We start from the raw sequence: 27399 nt of genomic DNA on the forward strand, positions 1-27399 counted from the left end.
GAACTACAGCGGGGGTTGTTTTTGAAGCACCTAATTAGAGCCATAGGCTCTAATATGCTTCAAAATAGGTGAACTGCAAGTGCTATGCTTGGCGCTTGCAGTTCACCCAGGTGTGTTAGAAATTAATATTCGCTTTCCTAACACTGAACCACCTCTCCACCAATCAGGTGTTCGGGTCTATTACCCGTCACCTGATTGTCTCAAATGACTATTGGGCGCCTATCAGGAGGAGAGGACGTGAGGAGAGGATGGCAGGAGACTCATGGAGGACCCCGCTCGTCGCCGTCACCCTATGCCCCACCGAGACAGGGTAAGTGCCGGGCAGATGGCGAGCAGGCGGGGGGGGTCACAGTGGCGGCATTTGATGGGCACACTGGCAGCATTTGATGGGCACATTGGTGGCATTTGATTGCACAGTGGCTGAATTTGATGGCACAGTGGCAGCGTTTGATGGGAACACTAGCAGCATTTGATTGCACAGTGGCTGCATTTGATGGGCACAGTGGCTGCGTTTGATGGGCACAGTGGCTGCGTTTTATGGGCACAGTGGCTGCTTTTGATGGGCACAGTGGCTGCTTTTAATGGGCACAGTGTCTGCTTTTGATGGGCACAGTGGCTGCGTTTGATGGGCACATTAAGGCTGCATTTGATGTTTTTTTAGTTTGTTTGCGCATATTATCAACTCCAGAGGAAGTAGATCATTCTGTAAAATGTGTTGAGAAAATATAGGATTGTATTTCTACATTGTCACTCTCCTGGATTTCAAGGAAACACCCCCAAGATGTATTTTTTAGCCATGTAAATTTATATTTAAAACATGTTAACAGAGGTGGGGGTTGTGTTTGATGAAACAAATATGACAAATATGACACTTGTATGAATGTACAAGCCATGTTTGTACTTTTTGTGTGATCATTTTTTTAATCATATTTTTGTATCAAATTAAAATGAGTGAATATTTTTATTTATTTTGTTTTGTATCTTTGCATGCACTTAAAGGTTACCCAAAAAGTCCACAAATAAGGCTTCTTGAGGTTTATTGAACTTTACTAGTACAGCATGATACCTTTATAGCATACTGCCTTTTTGTTGGCAATTGATTTTGTTGTCTATTGATTTAATTTGTTATTTTTTAAGTTTTACCAAAACTTTCCTCATCAGGAGCTAAATTGCACTGGCAAATAAATGTAGTATCATCTATTTTACAGGAAGATCGTGGTAAAATACGAGATCTTTTTACACCTCAGTTTCGATGTACAACACTGTTGCTTTGGTTTATATGGTAAGTGGTAAGGCTCATATGTCTTAAAGACAGATTTGAATATGTTAGAGGGTGCCGAGTTAGAGCTTCCCATTAAATGTGTACATTTAGAACGATTTAGGGATACTGATACCTAAATAGTGCTGTACTGGGTAGCAATTTGTGTAAAAGGGACACAGGTGGATGTGCATGTGTAAAGAAATATCTGAAGCCTCGTACACACGACCGAGGAACTCGACGGGCGAAACACATCGTTTTCCAGTCGAGTTCCTTTTTAGGCTGTCGAGGAATTCGACAAGGCAAGTTTCTCCATTCCCGTCGAGGAAAAAGAAGACATGCTCTCTTTTTGGCTCGACGAGATCCTCGACAGTTTCCTCGTCGAAAAATGTACACACGACCGGTTTCCTCGGCAAAAAAAAATCCTAGCAAGTTTCTTGCTGGTTTTTGCCAAGAAACTCCGTTGTGTGTACAAGGCCTGAGAGTATGGTGTGGCAGTTTCCTGCTAGCCATCTTGGTTTCCTTTGCAGATCATGTTTGTCTTGTGATGGGCTGTTGTATGGAGTAGTTTAAACTGTCATCTATGGAACAGTGAGCATATTAAACAGTGTTGTGACCTTTAACCAGAAGAGTTAAAATGAATCTTTAGGTAAAACGTTTTTGTTTTAGTTTAGGATGGCGTTGGCAAGAGGTAGACCCTTGGCCAAGTTTATTGCTGTATGTGATCCAATTGGAAAAGTCACCATTCCTGATGACTGAAAGAAAAAATTATGGGACATGCTAAATTTTAGAGTTGTTCCCAAAATTTAAGTTAGGACAAATTTTGGAATAGGTATACCTGTTCCTATGACAATTGTCTAAAAAGGGAATTCCGCTCAATTTGGGAGATTTCCTGTAACTTTTTGTAGTGTCTCTGGAACAGGAAGTTGCCCCAGTGAAACACAAACAGCAAACAAATGAACTAGCAGTGCTTTTAGCTCTTCCCTACTATATCCTAAGCACATTATTTTTTGGCTATACATACATTTTAATGCCCTGATATTTAGTTCAGATGGATTAAACCACTGTGGTAGAGCCCAATTTTGTTGCCAACATCCCTCATGCCACGTACACACGATCATTTTTCGGCTTGTAAAAAAACTAAGTTTTCAGCCTCTAGTAAAAACAAAGGGCCAGATTCAGGTAGAATTGCGGCGGCGTAACGTATCATAGATACGTTACACCTCCGCAAGTTTTCATCGCAAGTGCCTGATTCACAGAGCACTTGCAATGAAAACCTACGCCGGCGGCCTCCGGCGTAAGCCTGCGTAATTTAAATGGGCGTGTGCCATTTAAATTAGGCGCGCTCCCACGCCGGACCTACTGCGCATGCTCCATTTCAAAATTCCTGCCGTGCTTTGCGCGAAGTGACGTAATTTTTTCGAACGGCGACGCACGTAGCGTAATTCCGTATTCCCAGATGGCTTACGCAAACGACGTGAATTTTTCAATTTCGACGCGGGAACGACGGCCATACTTTATACAGCACATACGTGTGCTGTGTAAAGTTAAGGCACCCAAAACGACGACTAACTTTGCGACGGGAAACTAGACTAGCGGCGACGTAGCGAACGCGAAAAACCGTTGCCCACACACGATCGTTAAAAAAAATGCTCTATCAAAGCGCGGTGACGTACAAGACGTACGACGGCACTATAAAGGGGAAGTTCCATGCGGATGGCGCCCACTTTGGGCTGCTTTAGCTCATTCCGTGTTAGTAAAAGACGATTCGCGCGTGATGAATGTGCTTACTCCATTACGAACGCTAGTTTTACCAGAACGAGCGCATCCTGTCTCATAACTTGCTTCTGAGCATGTGCGGGTTTTTCACGCCGTTTTAGCCCACACACGATCATTTTTTACAACCCGAAAAACAACATAGTTTAAAACGTCGTTAAGAAATGCAGCATGTTCGAATTTTTTTTTGTCTTTTTTCAGAACCCGAAAAATGATGTCAAGCCCACACACGATCATTTTAAATTACATTTTTAAAAAAACTTTGTTTTTTACAAGCCAAAAAATGATCGTGTGTACGCGGCATTAGATTTGGAACAGAAGAATAAAGGGTACCCTGAAGTACATTGGGACTTTATGGGCAAACTCAAATTATTGAATCGATTTACTATAAAAGTATAACGTTTATTTGCCCTTACATGGGCGGAGTGGAAGGCCCACGTTCATGACACAGCCATGCTCTCTTCAAGTTTGGATGAGGCACTACTTGCTTTAGCAGATCCCTCCTTCGGGAGACTCGTCCAGGCGCATCGTCAGTCAGATACCCTAGACCCCACTTAAATGTGGGTTCATTCCATCAGTGAATCCGGTGGGTGCTGGTCCATATGCCTTCTTGTCTCTTACTTTCTCTACTTTTCTCCTCCCCTTTCTTTGCTCCCTATCTAATTCACTATTCTCTTTCTCACTCCCTTCCCTCAATTGTTTGCTGTGAATTTGTTTGCTTAGTCTTGTTTAGTCCCTTTTTTTTTGTATTGTTTCCAAGGGACTCTTGGGTGTGTTTTTTTCCGGGCTACCGAGAAGGTTTATTTAAACTGCTACATAGTAAGGGAGTCATTTTTGTATCTACCCAAGAGCAGGGGCATTTGGCTATACTACCCTCCCCTAAGTTGGTGGGACGCCTGCCCACATGGATCGAATGTCCACGGCAGGCGGGGTGACCCTTTGTCCCTATATTGTTGCCTGCTGTTACTCCCAGTTGAAACGGTTGTCCGAGCTCAGACTGGGCACACCCCTCGGTGTCCCTCACTTTCCCCATCCCTCCTCCCTTCCGCTTATCCGTTGTCTCCTCCCCTCTCCCCCCTGGTTGTTGTTTTTTTTTATTTGGCTATGTTGTATTGTGCAACTGTCAATATTACTTATTACTTGAAAATGAAAATAAAGATTTTGCAAAAAAAAAAAAAAAGTATAAAGTTTATTCATACACAATTAAAAACATTGGTGCATACATCACCATAAGATACAAATAACAACATGATATGAAAAAGCTTATGTAGGGTTGGTTATTGATGTACAGTCTCTTCTTGTTATTTCTGACACGTTTCAGGAGCAAATATTAATCCCTTCTTCAGGGACATTTACAAAGAGAAGGTCATAGATTTAGGACACTCTATAACAGATCATAACATTTTTTTAAAAAACAGAAACAGATGATGGGTATGCACATGTTGCAGATGTTAATAACAGTGGAATCTGCGTACCAACAGATCAGCCCCCAAAAAAGATTAATCGCAGATAAAACCAACCAGAGGTAATTCTGCACCATTGTTTGGGATAATCCCCTATGCGTGGATCCCCCAAGGAAATGGGGGCCACCAAGGCCTCGAATGTTCTTCACAAGGATCCCAGAACACAGCCAATTGATGAGCCAACTGGTGGGGAATGTAGAGAGGGGGAGGGAGGGTCGCAGTTGTTGAGGAGTAGGGCAGTTATCATCAATAAGGATGTCTGCCTCACCTAGAATGTAGATAAACAGTAATAAAGAGGAGGGAACATCATGATTGTCCCTGCATGTACATAATAATCACCCAATCATAGCACATATGGATGGACAATATAAACTCCCTATGTGTGGGTATGCATTGTACCATAAATCACCCAATCCATATTGAGTGTAAAGATGAATAAGGCATGGAGAAAAGAATGCTGGAGTATTGTGAGTTTAATGGAAGGTCCCCAACACAGGGAGCACCAAAGACCAGTATCATAACCAGGGCCGATCCTAAAGTTACATATTTCTGGCACCCCCACACAGGTGTGGTCATTTTACTAACTCCTCCCCTTTACAATTTTTTATGGCAATGGCTCAACCACAGAGATGCTCCCCCACGAAATCTTCATTTACCTGGGATCCTTACATGATATCTTAACAATAAACAACATACAGGAAGAGAAGCAGAGTACTTTATTGGGACCTGGAGGGGGGGCTCTCTGATGGACACAGAGAGGGCTTCTGTTAGAGAGTCTGTTAGAAAGAGCCCCCAGACATACTACAGACATGATAGAGGAGATAGTCAGAGACAGCAGACATAGTATAGGAGATGGTCAGAGACTGCAGACATAGTACAGGAGACGGTCAGAGACCACAGACATAGTACAAGAGATGGTCAGAGACTGCAGACATAGTACAGGAGATGATCATAGACTGCAGACACAGTACAGGAGACGGTCAGAGACCGCAGATATGGTACAAGAGATGGTCAGAGACCGCAGACATAGTACAGGAGATGGTCAAAGACTGCAAACATAGTACAGGAGATGGCCAGAGACCGCAGACATAGTACAGGAGACGATCAGAGACTGCAGACATAGTACAGGAGACGATCAGAGACTGCAGACATGGTACAGGAGATGGTCCATTGGACCCCTTTCACACTGGAGGCATTTTTCATGCATTAAAAATAGTGACAGAAAAAAGCCTCATCTGCAATCCCAGTGTGAGAGCCCGAGTGCTTTCACACTGGGACAGTGCGCTGGCAGGACATCAAAAAAAATCCTGCAAGTAGCTTCTTTGAGGTGCTTTAGGAGCGGTGTATACAGCGCTCCTAAAGCACCACTGCCCATTGAAATCAATAGGCAGTGCCTGTAAAGAGCTTCGGCACCAGCGCCTTTGAACCCTTTATTTGGCCGCTAGTGGAGGTTAAATGTATCTCTAAAATGTTGGTAAAGCACCGCTAAAACTATCAGCGCGTTACCGCCGACGCTCCCACACTGTCAATGTGAAACTGCTCTTGTTACATTTCATTATACATCACATCTGTAGATGGACTACTGAGGAGCAGGAATGGACAGGGGCTGTGTATCCTATGCAATCTATCATGCCATAAAACATCTAGGGCAGGGGCAGCCCAGAGAACATGGGATGCTGGGGATGCCATCACACAGCACACTGAACACTGTGACTCACCTCGGTTCTCTCTCTGTGCAGCCCGAGATAGAGATGGGAGGGGAAGGCATTCCAACTGAAGTTGGTGGAGACAGTGCGGGATGCAAGACTCCCAGTATGAGGAATTAATTCCTGCACATCAGCACTCAGCAGCCACTGAAAACTAGAACCCTTGTGTCAAGAAGAGGAGCGGCCCCTCCCCTGAGCACTGCCAGGCTGGACGGGCTGCCCTATGCTCACACATCAGTTCTGGACGGACACACACCTATGCTCAGAACACTAGTCTGGATGGACACAAACAAGGAGAGGAGGAGGGAGGGGAGAATTCTGGCACATCAGCGCCCCCACCTCTGCAGGCGCCTGGGTGCAAAGCACCCCCAAATGTTCCCCCCAATCCGCAATCAACTTAGAAAGCAGTGTCTGCCTATGCAGACACGCTGCTTTAAATACCATTCAGAACGCCTGTGCATGTGCATTGTGACCGTAGCAATCACCTGCACATTCCACCGCCTCATCGCAACACAATGACGTTAGATGGAGAGCATGCTAGTGATAGAGGATGACCAGGGAATGCTCAGAGGCTGCAGAAGGATCTCCTGGAACGCAAGTGTACGGCACCCCCCCCCCCCCCCCCATAGCGAATGGGAGGGCGTCATGCCCCTGCGGTCCGTCATAATGATAATGTGTCTGTAGGCCCTTTTACGAAATTCAAGTTTCACTTTTCCCCACATAGAAACTGTTACATTGGCATGTCAGTAAGTAGACCACACTTAGGGCCTTACAATTAGCAAAGTGTTTGGGTTTATATATGTGACCATTGGGTAGCACAGTATTAGGTTGTGCATTCATGTATTGACAGTACGGAAGGTTACCACAAATAAAGGTACCCAGTCATTTACCTGGGTCAGACCTAAAGGTTCCCAGTTATTCGCTTATGTAATGGCTGGAACAGTTGGTATGTGGGGATTAAGGGTAGGGTAAATCTGTATAAGGTGCCAATGTTTTTACAACAATAATTTAACTGCTTTGTGTGTGTTACATTTTGTGATAATCCTGGTGGTTTGTGGTTAAACATCTTTTTTTTTTTTTTAAATAGTAAGTCATGTCTAGACTGCCCACCAGCTCACCTGAATGCTTTTTTAAAACATGTAGAGGAATATCCTCATTTGAGTAATCTTTCTCTGAAGAGGCTGACTTCGAAGCAAAAAGTTTCATCTGTAGAGCAGTTTTTCCTTAGCCTTAAGTATTGGCTATAGGGAATAGACCACACAAGCGGCTGAGGATGTGCACTCGAGGCATCGATTATGGTGTTTCCCACAGTGGACTTATGGTAAAGACCACTAGAGAGTCCACCATCTTCAATTTTATTGATAGTAACGTCCAAAATTTTCATTGCTGATTCACTATCCTCAAATTCAAAGTATTCCTGTTCATAGCCATGATAAGATAATTAAGAGCTTCAAGGGAACCCTCCCAGATCAAAAAGATGTCTATGTATCAAAACCATGAGGTGATCTAACAAGTAACTGATCACAAGCTTTCGTCAGAGAGGAAAGAACGTTCCCACTCCCCCTGGTACAGATTGGCGTACTCTGGGTCACAACATGTCCCCATCTCCACGCCCTGTACCTGGAGGAAATGGGAACCATCAAACGAAAAGACATTGTGCATTGAGATAAATTCTAATTCTGATATCACAAATTCATAAGGTTTCCAATCATCTCTGTTGGACTGCGAAAGAATGTGTTTCACTGCTGATATACCTAAATGGTGAGGGATAGAGCTGTATAAGGCCTCAACATCAATGGCTACAAGAAGTTTCCCAGTGGAAAAGATAGATCCCTTACAGGTTTTGTAGCAGATGGATGGTGTCCCTAATGTAGGAACGAAAGATTCATAACATGGGGTCTCAAGTGTGTGTCTATGAATTTACTTAGATTTTTGGGGATACAACCTCTCCCTGATATGATAGGTCTACCAGGTGGAACTTTTAGATCTTTATGTATTTTAGGTAGACTATAAAATGTTGGAATTTAGGGGTGTTGAGTACGAATAAACTCCCAAGTATCTTTATTAATGATGCCACGAGAAAAGGCATTGTCAACAAGAGTATAGAAGTTGTTGTTGAACTTGTCAATGGTGCATCTAGGGATAGGTTTGTACCAAGCACTATTGAGGAGAACCCTTTTGCACATTAGTTTGTATTGTTTGTTTGTCATAATCACTATATTTTCTCCTTATCGGAAGGTTTTATAGTGAGTGAATGTCGTTCTTTTAGGGACTGTAGGGCATTTCGTTCAGCTTTGGTAAGATTCCCTTTAGAGGAATCAGTTTTCACTTTTTTAATATCTGACTGTGGTGGCGAAGGACACGAATGTGGCCAAATTGGGATTCCCTGAGAGAGATGTAAACTTATCAGATTTCTTTTTAAATCTGGGAGTATTAGGTATATGTTTTACTTTCGTGTCAATGTGCTCTTGCAACAAAGTTTCAATATCAATGGTGTCAATAAGATTAGTAGGGTCCTGTTTTTCCAAAAGGGTCAGAAGGTCATCCAATGCCTCATCTGATTGTGTAGTGTTCTTGGCACTATGTGCTGTTTGTATCTAGTAGTGTATCGAGTCGAGTATTCGAGTAGCAATTATTTCAAAGGTGCCTGGCTCAGAGTCAGGACAGATTTTAAGGCCTTTGGATAGCAATCTCTCTTCCTCTGGAGAAAGAGGGTGAACAGATTAGTTAATAATATTGAGTGTATTAGTGTGGTCATGTTCCTCATTAGAGGATTCATGTCCTTCTAGGTGTCGTCTGGACTGGGTACTAAAAAATCATTATCCAAAGTAAATAGTGCAGAAGAAGGTCCTTGTGTAAGGGGTCCACCCATGTGTACAGATATAGGCAAACCATCACCAGAGAGCCCAGAAGGGAAAACTTGAGTAACACCACGTGAATTACCTTTACCCATAGCTCCAAGAAAAGAAAGGATGGAAGGGTGCTGCATAGGAGTGTATTCTGTTGTACTTTTTTTGTGTAATGAAGAATCATCGCCCGAAAGTGGCATTTTGTTTTTTGTGATCTTTTATTTCTCTGTCAATTCTGTGAAGAAGAGGAGGCAAAAGGGTTGATTGAGGAATTAGACCCTAGATCTTTAGATAACTGTCCCAACCCCTTACTTTTCTGGCGTTGAGATCTATTACCTTGGTGCCATCTAATTCTATCCTCATGTTCCTTAAAGGAGGGTAATCCCTTAAAGGGATGTACAGTTTGATATAGATAAGGTCAATGTCCCACTTCCTGTCAATCGCAGCAATGCATTTATGATATTCCTCACTAAGGAGTTTCATCAGCGTTTTGGTACATTGTTGTAGATTATTTTCCCATCTTTGTTTGAAAATAGTATCCACTTCTTCCAAGAGGGGAAAAATCTGTATACGCAATCCAAAAGGATTGATGTCCTCCCTAATATAACGATCAAAACTTTCTGCATGCCAAAAACAAGCTGCCTTCTTCTCAACAATTCTTTCCAATTGGAAGAATAGAGATGAGAGTTCAGATTGTGATAACTCTTTCTTGCCATAGTCCTTGTAATGACCTGCCATCAGGGTCACCCATTCCTTCCCCTGAAACATAGTTTCACAATGAAGATCCTACTATAGAGTGTCAGTGTCAGACACCTTTTGATATCTATTATCATAGGTGTATAAGTACAAAAATTATATAACAAAGAATTATTCGGTGGTGGAGAGGGGGAGGGTATTTGATACCCTAAAATATATTATATAGATTAAACCACCGTGGTAGAGCCAAATTTTGTTGCCAACATCCCTTAAATTTGGAACAGAAGAATAAAGGGTACCCCCCAGTACGTTGGGAATTTATAGGCAAACTCAAATTATTTAATCGATTTACTATAAAAGTATAAAGTTTATTCATACACAATTAAAAACATTGGTGCATACATCACCATAAGATACATATAACAACATGATATGAAAAAGCACATGTAGGGTTGGTTATTGATGTACAGTCTCTCCTCATTATGTCCGACACGTTTCAGGAGCAAATATGAATCCCTTGTTCAGGGGCATTTACAAAGAGAAGGTCATAGATTTAGGATTTAGGACACCTTATAACAGAACATAACATTTGTTAAAAACAGAAACAGATGAAGGGTATCTGCACATGTTGCAGATGTTAAAAACAGTGTAATCTACATACCAACAGATTAGCCCCCAAAAGACTCATCGCAGATAAAAACAACCAGAGGTAATTCTGCACCAGGGTTTTGAATAATCCCCTATGTGTGGATCCCCCAAGAAAATGGGGGCCACCAAGGCCTTGAAGCCGGCCTCCTCAGAGAAAGATTAATCAAATGAGTATATTCCTCTACATGTTTTAAAAAAGCATTCAGGCGTTCTAGTGGGCAGTCTAGACATGACTTACTATTTTCTAACAAAAAAAGATGTTAAACCACGAACCACCAGCATTATCACAAGATTTAACAAACAACACAAAGCAGTTTAAAAAATGATTGAAAAACATTGGCACCTTTTGCAGATTGACCCCACCCTTAATCCCTACATATCAACTGTTCCAGCTATCACCTACCAAAGAGCTAAGTCCCTTAAGGACCAATTGGTCAAGAGCAAATATGTGGGAACCTTTAGGTCTGACCCATGTAAATGACTGGGTACCTTTACTTTTGGTGGCTTTCCGTACTGTCAATACATGAATACTAATACAAAACCAAATACTGTGCTACCCAATGGTCACATATATAAACCCAAACACTTTGCTAATTGTAAGACCCTAGGTGTGGTCTACTTACTGACATGCCAATATAACAATTTCTATGTGGGGAAAATTAAACTTGAATTTCGTAAAAGGGCCTACAGACACATTATCAGTATGACCAGTGGAAATCCAGAACTCCCCTTGGGGAGACACGTTAGAGACCATCATCAGAGTACCTTTCCTGTATCCAGTTCCTCATCCGGTATCGGGTTCATCCCAATTCTAGGGGGGGAGACTGGAACAGGCTTTTACTCGTGAGGCATGCTGGATTGCGGAACTAAGAGCCACTTTGCCCCCGGGCCTTAATAACCAGCTCAGTTATTGTCCCTTTCTAGAAGGGTTCTCCTCAGGTGGCTGTGAAAAAGAATGATATAGTGATCTTGCTAAGTTAGTGAGCCTGCTTTGTAATTGTATGTACCATCTGGGATGATCTCAGGGTGTGCTTACTGCTCTAGTATACTGTACACAACTTGTGAAATCTCTGAATGTCTATATTGCTTACCTATTATGATTACTATTATGCCATTTGTACTGCTATCTCTAAAACATCTTTGATTGTAATTTAGATACACATGTTCACTTTATGTTTATGGAATGGTACCGCTGGTATTTACATGCCTACTTATGACCTGCATACTCTCTACCCTGACCGTATATTTATACGGTCTTGATGCCATACTACTGTCTCTGCACCAGGGGACGCACTCTCCTTATTTCCTTGAGGCCTTGTTGTGCTCCCACCCAGCGCACAAAGGCCTCCCATCTTTGGTGGGCAACCTCACATGCGGCATTGCATGGGTTGGGGCTTATGCCTGCAGTTCACCATTCTGGGTATTTTTCCTCCCTTTGCACATGCTTCCACCATGCGTCAATGGACTGCGGGTGCATGACACCCTCCAATTCGCTATCCTCCCATTCGTGCTCCAGGGGAATCCTCCTGCAGCCCCTGAGCATTCCCTCACTGGTCTTCTTCTATCACTTACAAGCTCTCCATCTAATGCCATTGCGATGTGATGACATAGTGTATCGTGCACGTACTTGCAGCAGTCGCAATGCGCATGCTCTCTGAGCGGTATTTAGAGCAGCGTGTCTGCATAGGCAGATGCTGCTATCTAGGTTGATGGCGGATTGGGGGGGGGGGGGGACATCTCGGTTCTTGGAGCACACAAGGCAGGAACTAAGGACTTTTTGACTATTTTATTCACATATTCAATAGGCACATTTTTTTGGTGCTGCTAAACTGCAAACAGGTACTTGCAGTTTAGCAGATAGTGTGGTTTAAAGACAGTTCAGGTAAAGGCAGGCTGAGTTCAGGGGATAATCCAGTATCCGTTCCAGGTCTGTCAGTTTTTTTCCACTCAACCCACTGGTTGAATGAAAAAACTGAACGTGTGTACCCAGCTTTAAGCACTTCCCCATGGAGGATGGTGCCACCGTTCCCTATTCAACTATGAACCCTAAGCAAGTCAGCAGAGGAACTTTGGCACAACTATTTGGCTCCAGCAAAGATGTAATGGATCAGGTTGTCACTGTACCAGTATTCGTTGACACCTAATTTCTACCTTACTTTATAGTACACGCATGCACTACAGGATTTCTTTATGGCAGCCATTAATATGGAGCGGGCTCTAAGGTCAAAATAGATCATTTGCACACTCAAGAAAACCTGGGGGACCAATTGCCAAACAATACAGCTTCAATACTGGCACCTGACCTGTTTGACACATTTCAGTAGTAGTAGGGTTTTAGGGCGGGTTCACACCTATGTGAATTAATGGGCGTTTCTCCACATTCAATTCGCATAGCAGGAGAATGTGACCGACTCTCTAAGGAGCTGGTTCACATATCTCCGAAGCGGGTCTGGTGCAGTGTGCCAGAAAAACACATGCCTTTTTTGGTGCGTTTCAGGTTCGATTTTAGCTAAAATTTCGGGCTGAAATCAGACCTCAACCGGTGAACCAGTATGCACCGGACCCCTGCTGTGCGCCGCATGTGGCGACAGTGTGAAACCGGCCTCAAGATCAGAGGGAATACCCAGTGCTCCTCATCAATTTGCAGGTCATCCTTGCTAAGGCCCCTTTCACACTGGGGCGGGAGCCGCGGTGGCGGTATAGTGCCGCTAAAAATAGCTACGCTATACCGTCGTATTTGCCGCAGGATTCGGGCACTAGCGGTGCGGTATTAACCCCCGCTAACAACCGATAAAGGGTTAATACCGCCCGCAATGCACCTCTGCAGAGGCGCATTGCGGGCGGTATTGCCGCGCTTTCCCATTGTTTTAAATGGGAAGGAGCAGTGAAGGAGCGGTATACATACCGCTCCTCTCACCGCCCCAAAGATGCTGCCGACAGGAGATTTTTTTTCTCTCCTACCAGCGCATCGCCTCAGTGTGAAAGCCCTCCGGCTTTCACATTGAGGTTGCTGTGCAGGAGTTTTTCAGGCGGTATAGCAGCACTATTTTTAGCGCTGTACTGCCTGAAAAACTCCTCAGTATGAAAGGGGTCTAAAACTAGTACATCAGCTCTTTAGTCAGCACCCTAGTAAGTTGGTACAGGGTGCCACACCTCTTGCATAAAATCTGCCCGACGGCAACAGACCATTGTTGGTACTGCCTTGCGGATGAGGGTACATTTCTCCATATCTGGCAGGTATGTCCTAATTTGGTCCCTTTCTGGACCAAGGGTTATGATATTGTGGCTCAGGTGATAGGGATGACTGGGGGGGGGGAGGGGTATATGTTCACGACAAGGTGCACCAGCATTATAGTAAAGATTTTTTATTTTTTTTTTACAAAAGTTATATCACACTTCAGTTGCAGTATGGCAGCCACCAGTATTCCCTGACAACATTGGCTGCAGGTCTCCTGAGGGTGGCAAAGGACATTTTAAAAGCTGCCATTAAGATCTATCCTAACTCATACGTCAGGAGCTCTATATCAGCAATGTCATGTGGTAAATTAAACAAGAAACAGGCTGACTTTGGCATTGTTCAGCTTGAAACTAACTTATTTTAATACGTTAAATGTATGCTGTGTAAAACTGTAATACGATGAAGATAAAGCAATCAGGCACAATGGCACATATCTGTTTGTGTGTATACAATATGCCATATGATATATTTGGTATTATGCAGGTATGCATTACATATTGTGAAGCTTATCTCTAAAAAAAATCTCATACTGACTGACTAGACAAATAACATAACTTTTTTATACTTCAGGTTTTCCAATGCCTTTTCATACTACGGACTGGTTCTTTTAACTACAGAACTCTTTCAAGCTGGAGATGCATGCAGTAGTAAGTAACAGTAATTTTCACTTTTCATACATCATTTACTAATATCCTATAAAGCTTTTCTATCCTAGATCCATTTCTATCCTTTTTTTAAAGTCTAAAGAGGCATATCAAGAGACAAGCTCCCAGCTACCATGTAACTCAGTCCTTAGCAACTACAATTTATACAAATCTATACCACTTTATGATTTATGATGCAGGAGTTAGCACTCATAAAGTCTTCTTATTAATAAATATCAAGAGTCTAACAGCCGAGTCCCGGGCTTTAATGTCCCTCACTGGATTTATCTACAAATCTTTCATTACCTTAATGCCTTGGAAGTCAAGAGAGCTTTTCCAGAGACTGCACACCTTTTGAGTCCATTTGCACACAGTTGTCCCCTCAAGTTCATCTCATATCTGAGATTTATGGATTGTTTTTGGCCACTATCCCTCCTGACACTGGGGCTGCATGTAAGGCTTAGGAGAAGGACTTAGATTGTCATCTGGATGCAGAGGACTGGGCAGAGGACTGGGAGCAAATACCTTGATACACAAGGGTTCCCTTAATGTCCGTATGCAAGGAAATGCTTATAAAATTCGTACTCGTTGGCACAAGGTGCTCTTGCATAAAATCTGCCCGACGGCAACAGACTGTTGTGGGTGCTGCCTTGCGGATGAGGGTACATTTCTTCACATCTGGCGGACATGTCCTAATTTGGTCCCTTTCTGGACCAAGGTTTATGATATTACGGCTCAGGTGACAGGGATGACTGTCAGGGCTGGTGCAAGGATTTTTGACACCCTAGGCGAAGCCTCATTTTGACGCCCCCCCCCCCCCCCCCCGCACCATTCGCTCCGCCCCTCACTGAGATTTTTGTGGTGCCTCTTCACCTATTTCTAGGCTAAAGCAATATACAGAGAGGCCAACCGTGTAACTGCCTGTCTGTACGAGCGACAGATACTCTGACAATGCTACACTCCTAGTAAAAACAATAAAAAATGCAAATTTTTTGACCTGCAAAGGGATCTGCATTTATTTTTATTTTTTTACAAAACTGGATTTGAACCTTCACACCTCAAATCCCTAATGCCCCCCCTCCTCTCTTACTAATGGCCCCAATTCCTCCCTCCTCTCTTACTAATGCCCCCCAATTCCTCCCTCCTCTATTACTAATGTCCCCCCAGCTCTCTCACCAATCTCTCTCTGTTACTAATCCCCCCCAGTTCCCCCACGAATTCCACCCTCCTCTCTTACTAATGCCCCCCCGTCTCTCTCACCAATTCCCTCCTCCTCTCTTACCAATGCGCAGACTGATATGTCTCCCTGTGCTTTTTTTTTTTAAACACAGTGCTGCTGACACCTTTGAGTGTCAGAACTGTAGCATGGAGCATAGGAGGAGTTTCACAGAACTTGTAGCTCCATGCTACAGTCCTGACAGGTGGGGAAAGACACTTCCAGCATTCCCACCAGCAAATGTGGGCATGTCCCCCCTGGGTGCCTGGTGCAAACACACAGAAGCAGGTGGAGTGCTTATGTGTGAAGTTCCGCTCAGTGTGGTAAAATATGGTGTCTACCGTCCATGGGGGTGACACCATGTTGTCCTGTCGCTGCTCCTAGCACAAATTCCCCTCCAAATCCCCCTCCTCACACAAATCCCCCTATCCCCTCTTCTAGCACAATCCCCCTTCTTGCACAAATCCCCCCTCTTCACATTAATCCCCCAATCTCCCCTCCTTGCCTAAATCCCCTCTCCTTGCATAAATCCCCCCTCCTAGCACAAATCCCTAAAATTCCCCCCTCCTCACACAAATCCCCCAAATCCCCCCTCCTTGCATAAATCCCCTTTCTAGCACAAATCCTCCCCAATCCCCTCTCCTAGCACAAATCTCCTTCTCTCCTTGCATAAATCACCCAAATCCCCTCTCCAAGCACCAATCCCATTCCTTGCACAAATCCTTCCAATCCCTTCTCCTCGCACAAATCCCCCCAATTGGTCATTCTTGCACAAATCCCTCCTTCTCGCATCAAATCCCCCCTCCTCACACAAATCCCCCCTCTCACATAAATCCCCCCCCCCAATACATTCTCATCTGTCATGTCTGGACAGATCCAAGTCAGAGATGTGGAGGGCTCACCATGGGGGGCCGAGAGGGCAATAGCTAGCTGGACTAGTTGGAGTTGTTATCTGGTGATAGCAGATATTGGTATGGGGGATCTGGGGAAGATGGGATCTGTTCCTGCAGACAATGTCATCAATTTGAAACTGACCTGTTTGTTGCTGGAATGGGGATGTGGATAGGATAGCTGCAGGGAAGATGCTGTGGGTGCCGGAAATCGCACTATTACAGCAGTCAACATGGCAGCAGAAGGCCTGGATGGATGACTTCCCCTGGCACCAGGAATGTCATTGGCCTTCCCCCCTCACCTAACAGGAGCACTGCTAAACCCAGGATAATTCAGTGCATGTTTACTACCCGGGACCTCGGATTGGCATCACCCGGTGTGACCTGCACCCCCCTGCCCCATAGCAACACCATGATTCCGCTTACCTTGCACAAGACGCTGAGAGGCAGGATCAGGTCAGTTGAGAGCCAGCATGGAGGCTGCTGGCACACAGGATCAGGGCCGCTGAGAGCCGGGATCGGAGCCGCTGGCACACTGGATCGAAGACGCTGAGAGTCAGCATGGAGACTGCTAGCACGCCGCTAATATGGGCAGTGTCACAGGTGGGGGGGTCCAGTGTCACAGGTGGGGGGGTCCAGTGTCACAGGTGGGGGGGTCCAGTGTCACAGGTGGGGGAGGTCCAGTGTCACAGGTGGGGGGGGGGGTCCAGTGTCACAGGTGGGGGGGTCCAGTGTTACAGGTGGGGGGCAGTCAGTGTCACAGGTGGGGGAGGCCAGTGTCACAGGTGGGGGGGCAGTCAGTGTCACAGGTGGGGGGGGGCAGTCAGTGTCACAGGTGGGGGGGGCAGTCAGTGTCACAGGTGGGGGGGGCAGTCAGTGTCACAGGTGGGGGGGCAGTCAGTGTCACAGGTGTGGAGGGGGTCCAGTGTCACAGGCAGTGTCATAGGTGGAGGGGGCAGTGTCATAGGTGGAGGGGGCAGTGTCATAGGTGGAGGGGGCAGTGTCATAGGTGGAGGGGGCAGTGTCATAGGTGGAGGGGGCAGTGTCACAGGTGGTGGGGGCAGTGTCACAGGTGGAGGGGGCAGTGTCATAGGTGGAGGGGGCAGTGTCATAGGTGGAGGGGGCAGTGTCATAGGTGGAGGGGGCAGTGTCATAGGTGGAGGGGGCAGTGTCATAGGTGGTGGGGGGGGGGCAGTCAGTGTCAGGCTTACCTTACATGAGAAGTATAAATGCAGCAGCCCTTGAACGTGATCCCTTGCAATGTCTGCAGCATGTGCCTCCAGCCAGCACAGGTCACTTCCTGAGTGTCATGTATACAATGGAGAGGGGAGGAGCCTCTGACCCCAGCATGTATTGACAAGTTTGCAGAGTGTACAAGCAGAGGGACAAACTTGTGCACTGAATCTGGTCTCTGCTCGGGTCAGAAGCCCCTCCTCCCCTGTCCATTGTACACACACTGACACACGGGACGTGAACTGCTGGGTAGAGGACATCACAGAGCTGCTGATCGCCCCCTCCCCTGTATAGTAAGAGATGCCAGCGGTACAGGGGGGAGTGGAAACAGCGGCTGAATTCATATTGTGTGTGTGTGTGTGGGGGGGGGGGGGGGCTGTGCTGCCTGTCATGGTGCGCTCTGTGCCTGTACTGCTGCTGAGTTAGATAAGAGCGGAGGGCGGCTGCACTGTCTGGCAGCATAACTTTTGTTCAGGAACAGTTTGTCCTCCCGGCTTCAGAGTGACAGTATTTTAATGATCCGAATCCCCAGCGAGTGGCTGGGGATCTGTTTTTGCCGCTCCCCCTACCCTGGCGCTCTAGGCAGCCGCCTGACTTGCCTATGCCTAGCGCCGGCCCTGATGACTGTTGACTGCACGTCAAGCCAATATCTGCTTCACCACTCTTCCCTTTATGTACGCACTTTGCTGATCAACATTGCACAGTTGTGTGTCTCGTTTGAATGAACACCTCATCCACTAGCCTGACGAAATGTTACATTTGTGTGAACAGGCTGGAGGAGATCGAGGAGTTGATCTTGACAGCCCAGAATAGAATCCAACATTTTTCTTCAACTTGGATTCACTATAAAAATTATAAAACAAATTATTTTGGGCATCATTGGTAGGTCGGAGTGCTATCGGTGGATGGGCCTGGACAATGGGGTGGTTTTCATCTACTCTTCCTTCTTTTCCCCACCCCTCCTTTTCTTTTTCTTCTTCTTCTTCTCACTCCCTTCTGCTTTATGATTGCAGGAGTTTCCTCAAGCTTTTTAGCATGTGTACTGTTCTTGCTGACATCAGGTTCTTGGTGTACAATTGTGAATAATAATATTACTGCCACCCAGTCGGTGCACTGAGAACTTATCTTCAATTGCTTATTTTTTTTCCATGATTCCAATTTGGCCTGTGCTATTACCTTGTACTTTTGGTAATTTTGGTTCTGTACTGTATTACTAGGTATATATAATGGTTTGGACCCCTCTATAATGCCTTGGTTGGCCGGTAATGGCCCATTGACAGCCTTGTGGAATCTTCTACATATGAGGGTATCTGGGAAGGGTTTGGTTTTGTTTTGTTTTTTTAAGGTTTGTATTTTTCATTTTTGTACCAATTCTTTAATAAAAATCTTATGGAGCAAAAAAAAAAAAAATATTTAGAGTCAAATTTTTTTTTTTAACAGGATATGGCAGCAGGGCCAGAGTGGGCAGCACTAAATTGGTATTATTGTTTAGTTTCTGTTTTCTTTTCTTTTTTTTTGTTACATGGCAAGGCCACCTCTAGAACCATAACATTATTGGCAATAATAATTGGGGAAATGCACACACTGCTGATATGAATAACAATACTCTATAACTCATGCAACTACCATCTTATTATCTAAAGCAGGGGTCTCAAACTGGTGGCCCTCCAGGTGTTGCGAAACTAGCTTTAAGTGCTCAGAAACAAGCGTGTTGGAGAGGTAGAAAAAAGCTCATAGTGCATTATCTTTTTAAACGAATAAGAATTTAATAAAAAGTTGCACTTACAAAAATTTAATAATTTTGTGGAGACACACGCATATAGATCCTGTTAGGATCTTAGGATCTGGTAAGCTGCCATCTATTTATTCCTTAACATGGTGGTGAAGCTATTTTGGATATGTTTGCATTGAACTTTCACTTATGCACTGTTTTGGATGGACACTTTCATTTGATATAGCAGATGATTCATATATGGACTAATTTATTTCATACACATGTTCTTTGTTACCAAAGTTGTTTCTAATAGAACCATCATCTTTTATTATATTGTATCAATTTGTTTATACCCTCGTGGTACTTCCATATAAGCTTATGAGCTTATGCACTTAATTTTGACAGCACACTTTATATATATTACCACAAATAACATTGCAAGTCTTGTAATTGTAATTTCTCCCAGAGTCTGCGCTTCTCAGGACATAATCTGGTTTTATTTTAAATGATTATTCTTATCAGTGTTATTTTTTACTCTCTTCTAGTTGCCAGCCGCAGGAAGACAGCAAAGCCAAAGTGCAGCCTGTCCTGTGAATATTTAACTGTGGAAGATTATACTGATTTATTATGGACCACGCTATCAGAATTCCCTGGTTAGTACACAGATAAGGGGCGAACAAAGAGCTTTTACCTTCATTTCCACAAGAAATTTAAGCTTGTTACCTAATATGCAAAACGTATATTCAGTGTAATGCAGATAACAAGTTGGTCAATCAAGAATTATCTGTGAAGCCTCGTACACACGACCGAGGAACTCGACGGGCGAAACACATCGTTTTCCTCGTCGAGTTCCTTGTTAGGCTGTCGAGGAACTCGACAAGCCAATTTTCTCCATTCCCGTCAAGGAAATAGAGAACATGCTCTCTTTTTGGCTCGTCGAATTTCTCGACAGTTTCCTCGACGAAAATGTACACACGACCGGTTTCCTCGGCAAAAAAAATATCTCCCAGCAAGTTTCTTGCTGGTTTTTGCCGAGAAACTCGGTCGTGTGTACGAGGCCTGATTCACAGTAATATGAAATGTTCATTCATTTAATAGGACATATTGTCATGAAAATCTGCCATTTCACTGCCCTTGTGATTTAAACAGGTTGTTAAAGTAGAACTAAAAGGTAAAACTTTCTTCTTTTTACATTTTCAATTAAGGGAAGGATTTTTTGCCCCCTTTCATCCATTGGGGAGTTTAAACATAATAGGAAGTGAGAAGAAATCCCTCCAAATGTAGGGAGTCTTTTTGTCACCAGGGTGACCAAAACGAATGTCTCCACTGGAGGATTTTCGGGTTTTCCTTAATTTCAAAAATACAAAAAATAAAAAATGTTTTGCCTTTAGTTATACTTTAAATGCCTAAAACATATGGTAGTCTGAAATATCATTTGGATATAATATCATATCAATGATTATTATTTAGCATTTTTTATCAAATCAAGGAAAACTTGCATTTGCGGTCCATTAGCTGTTGGTTTAAATGTAAACAGATATAAACAGAGATATTTTTAAGCATCTAAACTGATCTGAAAGTCACTGCCAGAAGACATGTGTCCAAATACAAACAAACTTGACACCGGTGTGCATTAAGCTTCGTACACATTATGAGAAAATCAGACAACCGATCATTCGATTTTCGACGAAATTCCATATAATGATGTAGTTGAAATGGCACTGACTTGTGTGAAAAATCTCAGCCAACAAAGACAAACTTAGGCAAATGTAGCTACTTACTTGCGTAGTAGAGGAGGGTAGTGTAGGGTTGCTCTGTGCTTCTAAGCATGCATATTTTTTTCTATTAGATTATTTCTGTACGATTACTGTAAACATGAAATGAAAACTGGACGTTGTGTTCACTTACGATAAAACATTTCTAGCCTTCACCTTCAGTTTTTGTTGTCCGAAAATTCGGAATCATGCTGTCTAAAGCACCATACTAACAATCAGATAATCGGCCGATTGTTCGCTGTACAACATTTTTCTTCCAATTTTCGTATCTTGTGTATGGACAGCTTGGAGACCCTAAAGTGGTTGTAAACCCTTACATATACCCAGTAAAGTGACTGGCCTCAGGTGATACACAGAGATGAAACAAATCCTTCTACGTAAATTGTACCTGTTTATCTGCAGTCTTCTCTTCTCTACATTTGTTCAAAGTGCTAAATTTTTAAAGCTTATCTGAGGGTTCAGAATAAAGGGGTGGAGAGCTAAAGTTACACTCTGCAAAGCTCAATAAGAGTTCTGAGAGCAGATTGCAGGGAAGAGACACACCCCCCTCCACACAGCTCACAGGAACAGAGCTGAGGCTGTCAAGTTCCCATAAGGCCTCGTACACACGACCAGTTTCCTCTCCAGAATCCACCAAGAAACTTGGTGGGAGATTTTTTTTGCAGAGGAAACCGGTCTTGTGTACATTTTTCAACGAGGAAACTGTCGAGGAACTCGACGAGCCAAAAAGAGAGCATGTTCTCTTTTTCCTCGACGGGAATGGAGAAAATTGGCTTGTCGAGTTCCTCGACAAGCCTAACAAGAACTCGACGAGGAAAACGATGTGTTTCGCCCGCCGAGTTCCTCGGTCGTGTGTACGAGGCCTAATTCTGGTTGATGTTCTTTTTTTTTCATTCAAATTTATGTTTATTTTCAATAAAAGTACATACATTTGTACTAAAACAGCAGTATACAATTTAGTAATACACAGTAAATAATAAATCCAATGCATTGTTTTACATAGAAGATGTTCTTGTCATAGAAACTGACTATTATATACAGCCATATCATATGCTATCACCATACGGTGAGAGTATAACAGATTGTAATAGATAATAGAAAAGCTAGGTATAACCAATAATTTATATTTAAATAAATAAAAGGATATTTCCATATATTATATAATTCCTTAGACTTATTGTCGTCACACAATAAAAAAAATAAAAAAAAAAAAAACCCAATGTGTGTACTGGGTTTAATTTCATGGAACGAACAAAGGGCAGGATTTCTGTATAACCAAGACCTCTCTGACACCCCCACTGGGAACAGTCTGTGTCCAAGAGGTTAAGCAAACCCTTAAATCCCCCTTTCCTCCCTCCAATAACTATCACCAATACCCATCAGTAACTGTAAATATATATTTTCAATACCCTTAACATACCTAACATCCCCAAAAATTTGGTGGAATCTTTAGATAACTCAAACATATGCTAATACAAATGTTTATATATATCTTTTTTTTTTTTTCTAAACATATCACTCTGAGAGTGAGAAATAACAAGGATGTTATCCTCGTGTAAAAAACAAAATTATCAAATCAAATAACAATCAATGAAAAGAGAAAAAGAGAAGAAAGGAAAAATAAAAAGAAGGTCAGGGGAAAGTAAAAGGAAAAAGAGATGGCAGCCTGCCTGCCAACGAACGACATCGTCTTATGGATATAAATATCACCACAGCCTTTATGGGATAAAAGATATTCCCATAAATTTCATCCACGGTTCCCATATTTCATGGAAAAGAGTAGACATATCCAACATGGAACAGACCCTCTTTTCTTGTTCCATAATCCATGTAACCTTTTGTTTCATATACCGGATGGAGACAGTAGATTTTTTCCACGCAGCTGCAATTGTGATCCTGGCACCTGTCAGAATGTATAGGATGAGTTTTCTAGTAACCTTGGAGGTTTGGGGTAACATCCCGTGAAGTAAAGCGATAGTGGGGGATTGATGCAAATTACAGCCTGTGACACGTCTTATTATGTTGAACACCTTATTCCAGTATCCACGTATTTTGGGACATTCCCACCATATATGTATCATAGACCCCAATCCCTGACAACCTCTGAAGCAAAGGGGCGAAGTTGACGGATACATGGAAGCCAGTTTAACGGGAACCAGATACCACCTAGTGTAAATTTTAACATTAGCCTCTACAAGGGATATATTCACATATCCTTTAATGGATCTAGAATAATTACTGCACCAGTCAGATAAATCCCAGTTGATATTAAGTTCCCTTTCCCAGGCCAGCATATGAGGTAATTTGGTGTAGTTATTAGCAAGCGATTGATATATGATTGAAATATTCCCCTTCCTGATTAAACCCTGATCACAGTTACTTTCATAAGGTGTCAATAGTCCAGATATCGAGCCACTATCCCATAGACTTTGTGCATAGTCATGTATTTGAGAAAATCTTAATTTTTCTGAGACAGGAAGACCTAGCTTGTCAATGAAGTGTTGTTCAGGAAGTGGACCTGAGCGCGAAAAAAAACGGCCTATACGATACAACCCTTTGTCATGCCACCATTTGAACGAATCTACTTCAATTTTAGAAATAAAGAGTGGGTCTAGAAAAACATTCGATAAAGGTCTGCCTTTAGAAATTAGAGAGGGATTGTTTTTAAGTGAGTCCCATAAAACAAAAGTTTGAGAAAGAGTCGGAGATAAAATAGAAGGTCTATTCTTGGTAGGACTCCACATTAACTCCTCTATCGTTAGATTCGGGGTCGCCTGCTCTTCTATATCTAACCAGTCAGGGCGTTCATGTTTAAGAAAAGTTTCCGATAACTGTGCCAATCTTGCTGATTGATAGTACCATAATAAGTTGGGTACCCCCAGACCCCCCTGTTCAGGTAAGTTATAGAGAGTGCGAGATGAAAGGCGTGGACCCTTATTGTTCCAAATAAACTTGATAATCTTTCCTTGAAAGGATTTTAGATGACTTTTAATTATCGGTATGGGTAATGATCTAAAAAGATACAAAAGCCTAGGGAGAAGAGTCATCTTAACCGAGTTAATTCTACCAATCCAACCTATATTCTGAGTCCCCCAATCTCTTAAATCTTTCTCAAGTTTTCTATACATAGGTGGATAATTGGCCAAATACAAGTTTTGGATATTGGGGGTCAAATATATACCTAGGTATTTGATATAAGAGGTGTCCCATTTGAATCCATAATTTTCCTTCAGTAGAGAAACCGTGGATTCAGAGAGAGAAACATTGAGGGCCCTAGACTTGGCCATATTTACAGTTAGACCTGAAACCATAGAAAATTTGTCTAAAAGAGAATATAATTCCGGAAGGGATGTAACTGGAGCGGTCAAAAACAGTAAAAGGTCATCTGCAAACAAGGCACATTTATGCTCCATTTTGGCACATCTAACTCCTCTGATGTTTGTGTTTTCACGAATGGCTATAGCCAAGGATTCCATAACTATTGCAAACACCAGGGGAGACAGAGGACAACCCTGCCTAGTACCCCTATGAATCTCAATAGGTTCCGAAAAAATACCCTGAAAGCGTATATTAGCTTTAGGGTGAGAGTAAAGTGCAGATAAGACTCCAAGAAATTTCGTGCCAAACCCCCAACGTTTCATCACTTCTAACATGAATGGCCAAGATACTGAGTCAAATGCTTTCTGTAGATCAATAGAAAGAAGCATTCCCTTTTGATTAGTATCACCAGTCCAACCCGAGTTCAAAATAGAGATCAGATCCACAGCCCTCCTAACCTGATCAGGACCTTGCCTTCCAGCTATGAAGCCTACTTGATCTTTACTAACATACTGGCCAATGAAAGAGGACATTCTATTGGCCATTACCTTAGTGAGTATCTTAAGATCGTTGTTTATGAGGGATATAGGTCTATAGTTTTCCACCAGGCTATGGTCTTTTTCTGGCTTTGGGATAACCGAAATATAAGCTAAATTAAGTTGCCTGTCTATGGGAACTCCACCGGTCATGTGATTGAAAAATTTAACCATATAGGGTGTTAAAATGCTCGAATATGTTTTATAATAAGCACTTGAAAACCCATCAGGGCCCGGGGCTTTATCTAATTTCAGGTTTTTAATTACTAACAATACTTCTTCAGCTGATATGGGAGACTCCAACATTTCTCTATGTATTTCAGTCAATTGTGGTAGGTTCAAATTGTCTAGAAAATCATCCATTCCTTCTGAAGAAGAATCGTCAGTGGATGCATAAAGCTTAGAAAAAAAATCATGAAAGGCCTCCATTATCTTTCTAGGATTCAGGGTAAGAGAGCCATCAGTCATCCTTATTTTAGGGAGAGATCGTGATTGAAATCTGGGAGAGAGTTTATGAGCTAGCATCGGGCCTATTTTATCTTTAAACTTATAGAAATTAGCTCCAGTCCATTTCATATCTTCCCCAGCTTTAGTGGTAAGTACCAAGTTTAGGGCTGATCTAGCTGCATCAAGTGCCTGAGTAGGAAAGTTAAGAGGATCAGATTTATGTTTTTTACGGAGCTCTATATAGTTGTTTTCCAGCTTCCTTATGTCTATGTTTCTTTGTTTCTTAAGGCCAGCGGCTACTTGTATGATTTTGCCTCTGATAGAAGCCTTGTGGGCAGCCCACAGAGTTTCAGGGGACACATCTCCTGTATCATTATGCTTAAAGTATTCTAGAAGAGATTGCTCAATATCCTTCATTAGGGCAGGGTCCTTCAAAATAGACTTATTTAGTGTCCAATGAGACACTTTAGGAGAAGTGTCCTCTCTCCTCAGTGACAATAGAACCATCGAGTGATCTGACCAAGAAACATCAACTATGTGAGACTTAATGGCAGCTGGGACGTGATGGTTAGAGATTAATATATGATCTATACGCGAATAAGAATGGTGAGGGCTAGAATAGTGAGTATAGTCCTTAATTTTGGGGTTCAACTCCCTCCAGATGTCAGTTAATCTAGACTGATGTAGAATGCGTGCTACTTGTAGACTAAGTTTAGTCGGTCTGACGATTCCATTGGCAGAAGGTTTGGATTTATCCAATCCCGTGTCAAAAGCTAGATTAGAGTCTCCACCCATAAGAATGATCCCCTCCATAAATGGTCGGAGGGTATCAAGCATCTGAGAGAAAAACTTTTTCTGACCTCTGTTAGGAGCATAATAAGAGATAAATGTGTATAGTCTGCCATCAAGGGTACCTTGTATCAATAGAAACCTACCTTCCGGATCTCCAAATTCTTTAGTCAGGTTAAAGTTACAATACCTAGAAAACAAAATGGCCACACCCTTAGTTTTGTTTTCTGCTTTAGCTAGGTAAAACAATGGAAAGTGGGCATGCATAAAGGAAGGGTTGTATCGTTTAGGAAAGTGGGTTTCTTGAAGGAAAACCACATCTACACGGAGAGATTTGTATACTTGAAAAGCTTTGCGTCTCTTAACAGGAGAATTTAACCCCTGAGTGTTGTGAGTAACAACACTAAGGGGTTTAGATACATCATTCGATCCAGCCATAAGTCTTGTCGACATCTATGAACATGCAGGACCATACAGATATCATCAATAGTCTCGTAAATACGAACAATGGCAGGCAGGCTGAAGAAACGAAGAGAGTATGAAGAAGAAAGAAAAGGAAATGAAAAGGAGAGATAAGAAGAGAAAAATAAAAAAACATATAGCACAATAAACTATTAGATCGTGTAAGGTCAATTCGTGACCCAGAATGGGGGAAGAGAATGATTCTCCTTCCCTCATTCAAACAAGAAATTTTTGCATAGTCCCGGAAAAGGACTATATTCTTACCCATTGGGTCGACAAGGCGTCGACACAAGAGGTAAGTTGAGGTTCAATACCTCACCGTCGTCAGTTGCCGACAGATTAAACATCACATCTTAAAACAAGTTTAAGAAAAAAGGCATGTGAATCATAGGATGACCAAAAAACAATAGGAGAATGATCTAAAGAAAAACTGCATAAAACTAGACATGTAATCTCGGAGTCTTCTTTTTTTTAGAAAGTTTCTGGGAAAAAAATTCATCTGAATAAAAGAATAAGAGATACATCTTGAGTAAGTCTATTCAATGTCAGGGTGCTTGGTCACCTCCAATTTTCCTGTACTTGACCTTGTTCCAAGGATTTTGAGTCGGACTAGTAGGTGTGTTCCTCTTGGCAGATGGAAGTTGAGGCGGATTAGTGTCCATGACAGGATCAAGAGATATAATTTTCAGATCAGACAGAAGTCGTTCACCTTCTTGGAAATTATGTATTATATGGTTTCTA

General features: G+C 42.8%; 1 protein-coding gene across 1 annotated transcript in view; it reads left to right on the forward strand.

Moving 5' to 3' along the window:
- The window catches only part of LOC120938339 (SV2 related protein), an 88973-nt gene that overhangs the window by 42102 nt on the left and 19472 nt on the right, over positions 1-27399 (forward strand). Inside the window, exons 10-12 of the mRNA XM_040351882.1 lie at positions 1209-1282; positions 14205-14281; positions 19877-19984. Coding sequence (XP_040207816.1) covers positions 1209-1282; positions 14205-14281; positions 19877-19984 — 259 coding nt within the window. The remainder of the gene's footprint in view (positions 1-1208; positions 1283-14204; positions 14282-19876; positions 19985-27399) is intronic.

This window comes from Rana temporaria, chromosome 1 (assembly GCF_905171775.1).
Source record: "Rana temporaria chromosome 1, aRanTem1.1, whole genome shotgun sequence".
Taxonomy (NCBI): Eukaryota; Metazoa; Chordata; class Amphibia; order Anura; family Ranidae; genus Rana; species Rana temporaria.